Source organism: Chiroxiphia lanceolata, chromosome Z (assembly GCF_009829145.1).
Source record: "Chiroxiphia lanceolata isolate bChiLan1 chromosome Z, bChiLan1.pri, whole genome shotgun sequence".
NCBI classification, from domain to species: domain Eukaryota; kingdom Metazoa; phylum Chordata; class Aves; order Passeriformes; family Pipridae; genus Chiroxiphia; species Chiroxiphia lanceolata.
The window spans coordinates 56,952,955-56,966,235 of NC_045671.1; the positions used below are offsets into that span (position 1 = coordinate 56,952,955).

General features: G+C 37.4%; 1 protein-coding gene across 3 annotated transcripts in view; it reads right to left on the reverse strand.

Moving 5' to 3' along the window:
• Positions 1-9,161: 9,161 nt before the first annotated feature.
• Positions 9,162-13,281, reverse strand: part of DTWD2 (DTW domain containing 2) — a 77,280-nt gene continuing 73,160 nt past the window's right edge. For all 3 annotated transcript variants that reach the window (XM_032676003.1, XM_032676005.1, XM_032676004.1), the window contains one exon: positions 9,162-9,445. In XM_032676003.1, coding sequence (XP_032531894.1) covers positions 9,275-9,445 — 171 coding nt within the window. In that variant the 3' untranslated portion in view covers positions 9,162-9,274. The remainder of the gene's footprint in view (positions 9,446-13,281) is intronic.

Sequence of the window (13,281 nt, forward strand, 5' to 3'; positions counted from 1 at the left end):
CTGGGCTTTTGTGGCAAGTTTGTGGGGGGAACAGGGGAGAGGCTTCTGTGGCAAGGTGCCAGAAGCTTCTCCCATGTCAGTCAGTTCCAGCCAGCTTCAAGATAGACCTGCTGCTGGCCAAGGCTGAGCCTGTCAGTGGTATCAGTAGGACTCCTGGGATAACACAACTAAGAAAGGGAAAAAACTTGTGCAGATACTGCAATGAGCTTTTGAATGCCACTGCACATTAGAACACATTTTCAGCTCTGGGATGCTGAAACAAATTCTACATGCTGCAGTGAAGTCCTTATGCCCATGCACAATGCCATGACAATGGTAAGGCAGAAGCAAAAGGAGCAGTCTCCAGCTGCACATACCTCAGAGAGGCCTTCAATAGCCACCATCACTGCAGCATGAACTCTGGCCGAACAAAACAGGTAAATAGGAATGGCACAATCAATCAATTAACTTTCCAAAATCTCATTTTAAGCACAAAGCAAACATGTTAGCAGGTTAGCAGGTTTTGGCACCACAGTGAAAATGCAGAAACTAAGAATTCTTTCAAACCCCTCAAAGTGTCTCAGATAAAAGTCATTATCCTCTGTATAACTCAAGCATCTAAAGGCTGCATTCACAACAGGGAATACTTGCACAACAAATATATTTGTTTAATAAATATGGAAATTAAAACACAAGAGTTGGTATTTACTGTGCATTTCTTATATGAGCTATCACAGATCATTTTAAAAAGATATTTCTATTCGAGCTTGCTTGTGTTGCTGCTCGGATTATTTACTCAAGGAAATTTAACTCTTCAGGAAGAGTTCCTGTTCTCTTCAGGAAGCAGAGCTACATAAAGTGGAGTGCCTGTTTCTTTGCTATAATTTCCACAGCCATCTGTAAAATTTTGTCACCACACTCTTTCTTAAAAACCAGTTTAGCCTGTCTGAGAACTGGAGCGACGTTAGGCAACAGTGAACCTGCATTCCATTTCATTTTAAAACAGAGCATTTGTGACAGCTTCACAAGCGATATACATGAATCCTGTTTGGGGTTCAACCATACTGCATCCTGGTTATCCTACAGGACAAAACTTATTAATACTTAAAGATCAGCATTAAGACTATAATGCATTTTACATAGGATACTTTGGTTTCAACATGATTTCTTCATTGAGTCACTGGTCAGCAAGGCACTTGCTTCCATCTTACCTGAATTATTCATGGAGCATTCCCCTGTAGAAATCATCAACTGAACTAGAAGAATCACTCAACAGAACACTTCTGTCATATTTTATTTTTTCCTCTTTTTTAGGTTCCATTGTTAATCAAAAGCATTGCACTTCTACCCCCGAGAAAGAAACAGTGTATGAAGCATTTATTCATGGTCATCTGTTACCTACCACATATCAGAAATAGCAGCCTGGACTGAAAGGTGGGAAATCTGTTGTGCACATGACAAAGTTCCTAAAAATAATTGAATAAATACAAAGAGGTAGATATTAAAAACATTTTGATATAAATAAAATTTAATATAAGTAACTACTTGGCAAACATCTACTTCTAGGAGCTACTAATTATCTCAAAGGCACTGATATGACTGTAACTTTAGAGGAACTTATAAAGGAAATGAAAATCACCTGTTGACATTGAATAGACACAATCCACAGAATTATTTCAGGAGGATGACGTTTCATCATGAAAGCTGAAAACATATACAGAGTGCAACTAGGTTTCCATCTTCTATGGCTGCTTCAGTAATTTTGGAGGCAGAATATACTCAGTATTTTACAGGCAAAAAATCAAAGCTAACTGTAAAACTTGAATTTAATCCAAATCACTAAAATTTAATCCAAAGCTTCACAAAGGCAGAGTTCTTCTAGAAAGGGCAGCAAAGTTCCTATTTAAAAAAAAAATTATTTATTTCAACAGAATATAAAGATGAAGACTGATTTAGTTCTCTGAAAGGTTATCAAATTCACATTACAATTTTTCTTCAAAGTACTGAGAAGTCAGAGCAGATGCAAACTACAGGGTTTAAAACTCTCTGATTCTGTAACTCACACTGCTCTTTACAACCAATTCAACTTCGGTAACAACTTCTCCCGTGCTCCTGAATTTTAGAACTATCTTTAAAAACAAAACCAAACCACGAACATCCAATTCCCTGTCCCCACACTTTGTTATCACTTTGAATTAGTATCAACTTCTCTTATACACACTGTGAAAACAACAACAAAAATAAGTCAGAGGTGACTGAGGTCAACAATGCTGACTTCAGGTAAGTGAAAGCTTCTCATTTGATTTTTAAATACATTTAAATTTCTCTTGATGTAAAGTCCTTAAAAACTTTAAAGAGGACATATCCTAAAGAAGAGGCTGCATCCATCCACAGATTTCCTTTTATAGCAGTCATTCTCAGTATTACAGTTTTGAGCTGCATAACAGTCATGCCCCTTTCCCCCTGTCTTTGAAGTGATACATGCCTCTAGAGATAGAATGACAAAACTGTTCTTCTATTCCCTTGAACAGAAGGGCTGAGATTTTCCTTGCATCTTGTGAAGGTCACATAAGCAAGGACCTGCTGTTACGAGCTCCTAGGTAAAGTGTAAAATCTGATCCTTAAAAGTTTGCTTTCATAATTTGTCCTTTATCATTGGACAATACCGACATTTTATTTTTTCCATTTCAGATAAACCCCTCGTAAACAGTAACTGCAACAGAAACTGGTGTGTTCTCCTTTCTCTTATCAAAAGCATATAATGCCCCAACAGTGCCACAACAGCTCTGCAAAATATCATCTGCAACTCCACAGTGACAACTGAGTCAAAAGGAAACACTGTTGTCTGAACAGATAGGCAGGGAGGATTTAGTTTTGCAGGCAGAGGTGTAGGTTCAGCCTGCTTGTCTAAAGAGTGTGAAACTCTCACTGATCACAACATTGCAAGTCCCACGAATCCCAGAGGGGAGAACTGCTGTCTGGGGAAATAGGTGAACAGAGCCAAGGAGAACAAGAATCTCACAACTGCTTCAAGATCAGCTGAAGTGGGTATCTTGTGTACTACCAATGCCTGCTCAAAGAAGAACAGAAAGAAAAAGTCTTTAAATAAGGCAAGGGTCACAAACCATAACTCTTCTTTTTTTTTTTTTTTGGCAAATACCTGACTACCAGTACTTTCCATTACCAAATCCATTGCTGATAGATTTCAGAATGAAAGAGAATGACCAGTAAGATTCCAGTTATGTGCAACTCTATTACACCTCTATGGAAATAAACGAACCAGGCATAGACACTAGTCCATGGACTTTCATTTTCAGTGAAAATCAACATAATCTTTCTAGGGAAACTTATATGAATAATCTTCTCATCTAAATCTACTATTCCCCACAATACTGATTCCACGTTTGGCATACACCAGCACATCTAGCACTGAATGAAGACATCCTATCTAATGCCTGAAAAGAATAAGGAGCTTGATTTTGGGTAAAGTTAAATTCCTTAGAGGATTGCTTCAAATTTAATAAAGCACCATAAGCTGATATATTAATATAGTACACTGTAATTTTTTCCTCATTGCCTTCTGCTGGTAATTATGAAAAAAAATCAAAGGAAGTGTATGTGACCTCAATTCTGCAAATGCTTAATCACAACAAGTATATGACCTGTTTCTCAATACATCCACCTAAAAATGTATTTTAAAAAAGAGCATATAAAAATCCCAATGGAATTTTTTATTTTTATCTACACATTTTATATATGTAAATATATATAAGTCATTCAGCAACAAAAGGAAAACAGGTAACTAGAAGCACTGGCTTTTGTTTCATAGAAATTTAATTTTCCTTTTAAAGCTTTTCTTTTTTTTAATTGGCAATAACTTCTAATAACTTATGCATTTTATAAACACATGATCTATATTTACATGCATGTATATAAGCAGCAAATGGTTTATATGTTATTAATTTGCCAAATAGTCTGTTGCTTTCTTACCCTAACACATTAAGTAGGTCTGTCTTAAGGTGCTTTAAATATTTTGTACATACTCTGATATTATCTCCTTATTGAGAGTAAATCCTAGTATTCAAGCCCAAAAACATCTTGCATACGTAACATAAAGTTCCAGTTTCAGTTCAGCTAAAAAAGCTATAAAAGCTAAAATATGTTACCTGTCCTCATAGACACAGTAGGCCACAGTGTAGCATATGGTCTGTTACAGCTACTGAGGTTTTTAATTACTACTTCCATGGGCAGAGAGAACGGTTCAAAGCCAATTCTAACTGAGCATCTGCTGCCTCTTACATCCAGGACATAAGTGCAGTATGCATGGTCCAACCAGACCAAGTGGTGTATAAACATCAATCTAAGCCCTAACTGTGCTGCAAGCTTTGCTGTCCCATAGGTATAGCAATTCTTCTGTTGCTTAGTGATAGAAGTACCTCCTCACATAGAAAACTAGTTAGCATCTTTCAGGAAATACAAAGGGATCGAAAGAAATATTGCGTGAATCTTAAACCAAAAAAACAATGCAGGTGCCCTACTCCACAAATAAGTCAAACTGTTAGGACAATCTTGTTGGTATTAAGTGAACACGAAGCCACAGTGACGAGTACCAAGGTTTTTAGCAGACATACCCCAGCAAAAGAAACAACTTTTCCCTTAAGCCTCTGTACTTCTTTTGGCTGGGGTAAGTTAGTTTTCTTCACAGTGGCTGGTATGGGTTTGTGTTTTGGATTTGTGCTGAACATAGGGTTGATAATACAGAGAAGGTTTTGTTATTGCTGAGCAGCACTTGCATAGAGCCTTTTTTGTTTTTCATACTGCCAGGCTGGTGAGGTGATGGGGGGGGGGTGGGAGGCTGGGAGAAGGCACAGCTGGGACAGGTGATCCCAACTGACCAAAGGGATATCCCAGACTATATGGCATCATGCTCAACATATAAAGCTGGTGGAAGAAGGAAAAGAGGGATGTTCAGAGTGATGGTGTTTGTCTTCCCAAGTCACCGTTACGTGTGAGTGGGCCCTGCTCTCCTGGTGAGGCTGAACACCTGCCTGCCCATGGGAAGCAGTGAATTAATTCCCATTTTGCTTTACTTGCACATGCAGCTTTTGCTTTTTTTACTAAACTGTCTTCATCAAAACCCAGGAGTTTTCTGGCTTTCAACCTTCTGATTCTCTCCCTGATCTTGCTGGCGGGGGAGTGAACAAGTGGCTGTGTGGGGCTTGGCTCTGGCTGGGGTTAAACCATGACAGTCTCTTATTCAACTTCTTAAAACACAGACCTTTCTCTTTTTCTCTCCTCTTTACTTCCATCTGTCATATGTCCCTTCACTGCAAAAGCAGCAGCTCTCAGGGCCAGGACTTTGGAAGGTTTGCAAAATGGGATAAAAGGAACAAGCCTGGTAACCAAGGCAGTACGGAAGCTCCTAAAATGCAGGTTTTATAGCAGAAAGGTGAGGAATGGCTGCATTAAGAAAGGAACGAGTTCTGGTTTGGGGTTTTTTTAACATGAGTGTAACAATTCAGGGAAGGAAAAACTGTGAGTGAGGTACAGAATATTCAGCTCATTGCTCCTACTAGGATACTGAGCTGGAGATGCAGAGTGTAGGGAGATGTGCATGTTTTTGGGGCAGCAAACGGGAGTTAGCCACCACTGCAGAAATAAAGAAGAGAGCTCTAAAACTGAAACGCTTGAGTAACGGCCAAAGCAATTTAGTCTTCATGCAGGTTTCAATGGACAACAAAGGAATCCTTTTTCTTCAAACAGCATAGGCAAAGCCATCTCTCTTCATTAACTGACTGAATGGTGTTAAAAAGGCACAAAAAAAAGGACTAGGCTTTGTAATACTGCTTTGTATTACTGGTACATGCAAACAAATTCGGTTCTGTAGAGATGTAGTGGCACATCATCACAGTAAATTATATCTTTTACTGCTTTGAGGCAGAAACAAATATATAATTTATGTGCATTCATGTACATAGATATAAAAAACACAAACACCAAGAGAAAAGCACAAAACACTATCCCTTTTAAACCACTCGGTTTTTAATTATATTTCAAAACAAGCAGGGAAGTCGTACAAAATAATGCAGCATAAGCAATTTTTTATCTAATGCAGCAGTTGAGAAAAAATTCCTTAGTCTTAAAATAATGTCTCCCCTTTTTGAAGTCAGGTTGTTTTTTATTTCAAAAAAAAACCCTAATAAAATAGTAAGTTATTGGTAGTATGGGGTTATGAGGCAATGAAAGTAAAATGTTGAAGAAAAATACATTTATGTTTGTCCTGAGCGCCTCCTTAATATGAAAGCTTTCTAAACGAAAGAGGAGATGTGGTGTGTGTTCTTACTTAAAAAGATTTCTAGCTTTGTATTTTTTCTTAGACTGTGTCTCACAGATTATAGAAATATGGCAACTTAACAATGCCTACCTTTGAAAAATATATATACCTGTTCAAAAGCCTAATATCCATGTCACCAGTTTTCTAAAGCACAACACTGGGGCACACAGAAGGCAGATTTCATCTTGGTAGCAATATTTGGAAGTACAAAATGGACAAGGACAAAGGACCAAACATTAGAAGCAAACACATTCCTTCTTTTTTAATCAATATCTTGTTAGACTGGTGGGTTTCATTCATTAATCTTTTGGAAAGTGAAAAATGAAACAGATCTACCATAACAGCAAAAATAAAACTGAAAATTAAATTCATTCTATTGGAATTGCTTACAAAGAGTGCTGGTTCATCAAACACAACTTAGTCAAAAGAGTTCGGACTTCAGAGTATTCGTTTCTTTGAGGTAATGTATTTATAGGCAAATTTTGAATTCAAAAGACCTGAAAACAAACTTTCTAAATTCTTTCTCTTATACTCTGCACATTTTTAAAATCATTAAAGTTCCACCAAAAAAAGTTTTAAAAAGTATTGTGTTTTGTGTTTAATAGCTTCGAACAAATCTAAAACTGAACTTCATGTGACTGCTCTGTTGCATCTAAATGTTCACTATATTTTAGCTGAGCCAGGACACACAAAAAAAGCTCCAAAAATAAAATGCCTGGAGGTTTGCAATGAATTGGTTTTAATTTCTTCAGCAACTGCTGCATAGTGATTGATCTAGTATCGTACAACACAGGAAATTAGCAATTAAAGGCTTCCATGCATCCAGCATGAGATCCTACAAATCCTGTTATCCATGGGAGCAAAATTAAAAGAGCAAGAGGAATCAACAAAGCTAAAAAGTGCATATTGTAAGCTGTGCAGAATTTGTCCTTTGGTGAAAAACATGAAAACTCTGCACAGACTGCACACATGGGAGCATTTAATGTGGGATTATAACTCAATTAAGACAACTATTTCTCTGATCCTGTAATTCTAAGGCATTTTGCAGATGGCTCTGAATTCCAGGCTGTAATACAAATTTCTTTCTGTTTTCTATAATATAAACTCACACATTATGTAAAGACACATTTAATCTTCTGTTTAGGAAAATCTTCACAATGTAGGTCAAAGATGTTCTAGATGAATCTAAAATAAGGTAAATCAAATTAACACACACAACATTAAATGTGAACATCATCCATATATGCAAATATGGCATTAACAATAAACTTAACTGATACCCTTGTTTCCTTAAGGAGTTATTGAGCACATCCCATAGCACAGGGAAAGAAGATTCCCAGCCCAGCAGGAGTCATGCCAATCCCAGAACTGGAGGCAGCATCACACACAAGGCTGCGCAAGCAAATTGCATGAGATTACAACTTGAGACTCCAAGTTAGCCTGGAGATTGGTGTGTTACAGGAATAAACATGCCCTTTCTCTGTTCCAATGTGAACGAAAGTGCAACTACACTATCATTAATCATATGAGACTGGTTTGCTTCAGATTTGTCAAAACTAATTCAGCTTTGCTGAATATAGCGACAGATACCGGATTTATCTAGACCGAGAGAAGAGAAAAAGGTTATATAAACTTTGCTAACATAGCCAGACAAATTATATTGTTTATCCATGCCTAAACAAAAGGTCACTATTAGTTCAGGGTTAACTAAAACTTCTTAGCTAATCTCTGACCTAATTTTGACCTCTCCTGTTAATCGCAGAAAAGCTTTCAGTTAATATATTGATTAGTTGTGTTTACATCCCCCAATTCTGTAGTTTCTTGCCTTGCATCTCATAAATTAAAGACAAAACATCTTTTTCTAAGATTAATTAGTAGCCAATTAGCTCCATGTTGTTACCTAGAGTGGGACCGACAGTAAAGATAAACATTAAGCATTTTAATCCGTTACATGAAGGAGGTATTTATGTATAAGAAGAAAGGATCATCAGACCCTTTATTTCACTCTCTTTTTCCTCCAGATCATAGAATATTATTTCAGAAAATTTGTGAAAATACCCAATTCTTCTGCTTCCAGCAATTCCCATTAGAAAGAGGTACAGTTATCTATCACCATTAGAAGTGAAAACCTAAAGAACACATGAAATCTAATAGATCTGTAATCCTGTTAGTAGGCTGTAACCAGACATAATCATTTGTCATTGCATCATACTTCTTACAGAGCCATTTACATTGGACTTGTTTAATTCCTTTAGTAGCATAACCACTGCATGTCAAGATATGGGTATGATGTATTCATATCTACACGATCTCCCCATTTGCAGAAGACTAGTTTTTACTCAAGTAAGAGTGAAGCCCCTGAGTTAAAATTCCAAAAATCATTTTTCTACATTGCCTTTTTTTTTTAATATAGGAGCTGTTCAGTTTCTGGTAAAAACATAAAAGAACTATCCAAATACCATGCCTTACGTTCATCTGAACCAAGTAATATAAGGAATTACAGTTTGAAAGCCTACTGTGATTAGATACTGAAGCTAAAAAGCTCCGCAGAAATTCAATATAATTCTAAATGCTGAAGCCTTACTGTCCCATCACATTCATATTCATATTTCTTGTCTTTTTGTACTGATAAAAGCCTCCCGAAAATAAATTTATCCAGTCATATTGAGGATCATATTTGACACTCAAGTGATAGCATAACTCTAAATTATGTTCAGAGTTTTCTTTCTCTTCTTTCCAGGAAATGAGAATGATCTTCCATCATCTGAAAAAAGGCACCTGGCCTGCTGCAAAAATGAAAAAGCTTGTCCATTACTGTTTGTCATGTTGGTAGATAAACTCTTTCCTATGAAGGTCTAAAAGTTGGTTTATTACAGTACAGTCAACCATTTGGATCAAATCCAGAGTCCTATTCATTTGTGAGCTGCAAACAAATTCCACTGCACAGTCAGTACAGTTTTCTTATATTTTAACATTATTCACCAAAAGCTCCATTCTTCTGAGTTTGCGTTTATTCTTTGGCATTGGCTTGTCATATAAGCCATTTTTGAGAAGATGTTCCTTGCTGTGATGGATCTGGGCACCATGCTGAAGCTGGAAAGAGCATAAAGCTTGAAGTGGATGGAGTATAGTCTGCAAAAAGATGAAGGGGTAGGGGACAAAAAAACCAGCCTTTTAGTAAGATATTTTAAAGACATCAATTATTCCATCAATTTTTATTCAATGACTACTTAAAAATGCTGATAAAATATAATTTGGATGATAAATGCTGATAAAATATAACCTTTGGAGACAAAGAAGGCATAGCTGAATAACAGATGTACTGAAAAGAACCACACAGCAGTTGTATATTCACCTACCTGCTGCCATCCCTCACTCCTTCCTCAAATCCACTCAATCCTGACTTCAGCCCCAGCTACATTACTGTAAGTTATGGCTTTGACTTGACCTTAGTAATAGACTACAATCAATTACTGTGGCTCGGTCAACAAGCTGTAATAAAATAAGTCACAATAACTAAGCTGTTTGTGTTTGCACAAAAGTCCCTTGAGGCAGGGTTTCAGAAAGAGAGGAGGGACTCAAGGTTGAGGCAGCGGGACTGCTATTCTGGACTCTATCCATGCTTCCAGCAATATTTATACCTAATGATGCCACACAAACCAAATTTATCTCAAGAGGTTCCTAACTGTAGATTCTTCATTTTCTGGTTGCCTGACTCGGTATCACACAACCTCATGTGCAGATGTGTACAGCAATCACAAATGTAACTGCAGTCAGCAGGAGCTGAGATTCTACGGAGAAAAACATGACTCTTACGAGCACAGAGGAAAATCAAGTGACTTATACTAGGCATCAAACTAAGTGCCCGTTTTTAACTTCCATAGCTTTCAACTTCAATTCACCATCTTATATGCTGGGAATAGCACTCAATTCAGAGAGTTTTCATGAATGTAGCTCTTGGCTACTGCAACACTTTGAGAAACAGGTAATTTTGTCTTTGAAAAGTAGGCTGAGCCAGTTCTGAGTGATAAGGATGAAGGAATACAGGTACCAGAATACCAGATAGGTAACTGTGGACATGAACTAAACCCTCAATAAGACAGAAGTCCTAACGAAGGAAAAATATGTTGTTGTAGTACAACAAAGAAAAAAATAAATATAACCCCCCACAAATATACACAAGTTTCTTGAAAAGCCTCTTTACACAGAGTTCCAGTTTCTGAGCCAGTTTCTTGTGTGTCTACAGACTTTATCCAAGTCTAGTTTTAAATGCAATTGATTTAATGCTAAGGAGACTCTCTACTGTCACAGAGGCAGATATGGAGGCGGTACAGTATACACTATGCAAGTGGCAGGAGTAATTTTTGACCTGAGAACCTATTTATAGTAGACAGAGGTTGAGTATCAAAATATTAATTAGCTGATGCAAAGGTGTATGAGCAACGCAGGGTGAACAGTAGCAAGTAGTGGGTACATGGATGAGCTTTAAATAGCTTTTCACAGATCCTTCTGTACTACATCCTGAGCACACGATCAGATTGCAGACCAGGGCCTATGGTGCAAAACTACTCATAGGTGTTTTTCAGAAGGCTTTTTAAAATTATATTACTAATGTCAGCAACAAAAGATTAAGAAGGACATTATCTTAATGACCTCTTCCATCACAGACTAGTGGGATCACAACTTACAAGGAAAGGCTAATGTTGATTTAGTATTCTTTGACCTGGGATAAACTTAAACTCAAGAACTATTAAGTCCCAAATTCCTCCAGTGACATACAAGAGTTGTGAGTTGGCTGCTAGGAAGACATAAGCCAGTGGGTTGCATGCTATGCCTGCAGGAGTACTGGAGGTCAGTGGCCCTGTCTTACAACAGCATTTAATCTTCAAGATAGCTGTGAGTGGGTATTCAGATCATCTCTGCTGTCTAGTTTTTGCAGAGAAAAACTTACTATTTTCCATGCAGTACTATACTCAATCTCCTGTCACAACCTGTTATCAGGTTTTTGAGAGTCAAAGATCACCTTGCTGTATTTCGACTTCAAAGGATAATTAAAAATTACCAATCTATTAAAAATGATAATGGTTATTTGACTTCAGTAAATATTCTGAGATCAACACATGCTAAAAAGGAAATTAATCCTATCTGACTGCTAACTAAATGAAACTTTTTAGTCTAGCACCAGCTACTCTAAACATCTGTCAGCTCAGTAATTTTGAATTCAGATCTTAAGTGAAGTTAACCTTAAATTTAAGGGAGTTAAACAATTTAATATCCTATGTAAGGGAGACAGAAACTTTACTAATCTTCAAATTTTCTCAAGTTTCTCCTATCTTGAAAATGCTCAATTTTTAACAAGTTGTATCCAAAGGTATTTTACAAATTCCCAACAGCCTCATCTGGTAGTACCTGAAGTAATACTGTTCCTCACTAATAGAATATGAAGAAATTGGGGGATATATGTGAATTTTTCTATGACAGTTTTGTTCTCAACTGAAGTAAATAAACATTTTAAAGTGTGTACACATACATATCATATCCCAACATTTATTGTAGGATGTGCAAATTAAAATTATAATCTCTCCTGACTTTAAGTGGTTTCACGTTTTAGCTACCACTAGGAAAAACCACAAGAAAGTCAAAGTCACTGCTTGCCATATTGTTCAGTATCAAAGAAACACAATCAACTAAATAATCATCATGTTTTTCTGGCTTCATGAAAATTAAGACATCAGAGTGATTTTAGACTATAACCTCTGACAATCTTGCTAATATATTCCTTTGCTACAAATACTAATCGTACTTTAGAGTGAGCATAACTTGGGTAACATTAAGAGTTCAACACGTACATTCCACACATTAGTACAAGTGAACAGTTGTTAACAGCTACTTAACAGAGAACACAAAATAAAGCAATTTTCTATACACTACAGTTAAGAAATACCCTAAAGAAAGCTGTGTTTTTTAAAAAGTCAGTCTAGCATCTTACATTTGTACAATTTTGTATATTACACATGCCTGGTACACAGTCTATGTTTTGAAGTTTTGTACTAAAAAATGTCAAGTGAACTTAGAAAAACACACGAAGAGATAACTACAACACTGCATCTCCACACGACTTTCCCTGCAATATACATAGCAATACTTCTATTTGCTTGGGTCTAAGTCTCCAGCTGCCTTCTGTACAGATTTTTATTTTGTATTGCAGCAAGCACAGCATGTATTTGGCACCTTGAAATCAACTTTTTAAAGAAGTAATATATATGCGATGAGAATCTGAGTCACTCTTCTCATTATATTCAGAGGGACAGGAAGTGTGGAAGAGAGTATTACAGGATAAGAAAATGTGATGGGAAAGAAGAATGAGGTAGAAGGAAAGAAGGAACTGGAAGACACTACAACACTGTCATTCTCCCAGTCCCTGCATTTGCCTTTCCTGACTTGGGTGGCGTAGCTGGAGCACTTGCTGCTGAAGACTAAGGCATAGTTGTTGAGAACATCAGCCTTCTCTTTGTCCAAGGTAGCCAGGTCTCCCATTTCCCTGTGGAGAGGGCCCACAGTATTCCTAGTCTTTCTTTTCCTTGTAATAGATCTACAGAAGTCCTTCCTGTTATCCTTGATATCACAGGTCAGACTCAATTCTAACTAGGCCTTGGCTTCCCTAAGCTTACCCCTAGTTTCCTGTACAATTTCCCTGTGTTCCTTCCAGGCCACCTGTCCTCATTTCCATTTTCTGAAAGCTGCTTTTTTGGTCTGAGTTTGCTCAGCAGCTCCTTATCCATCCATGGGGGCCTCCTGGCATTTTTGCCTGATTTCCTCCAATGTTGCGATGCATCGTTCCGGAGCTTGGAGGAGGTGATCCTTGAAATTCAGCCAGCATTCTTGGGCCCCTCTGCCCTCCAGGGCTCCATCCCCTGGGACTCTACCAAGTAGTTCTTTGAAGAGGCCACAGGCTGCTCCTCCTGAAG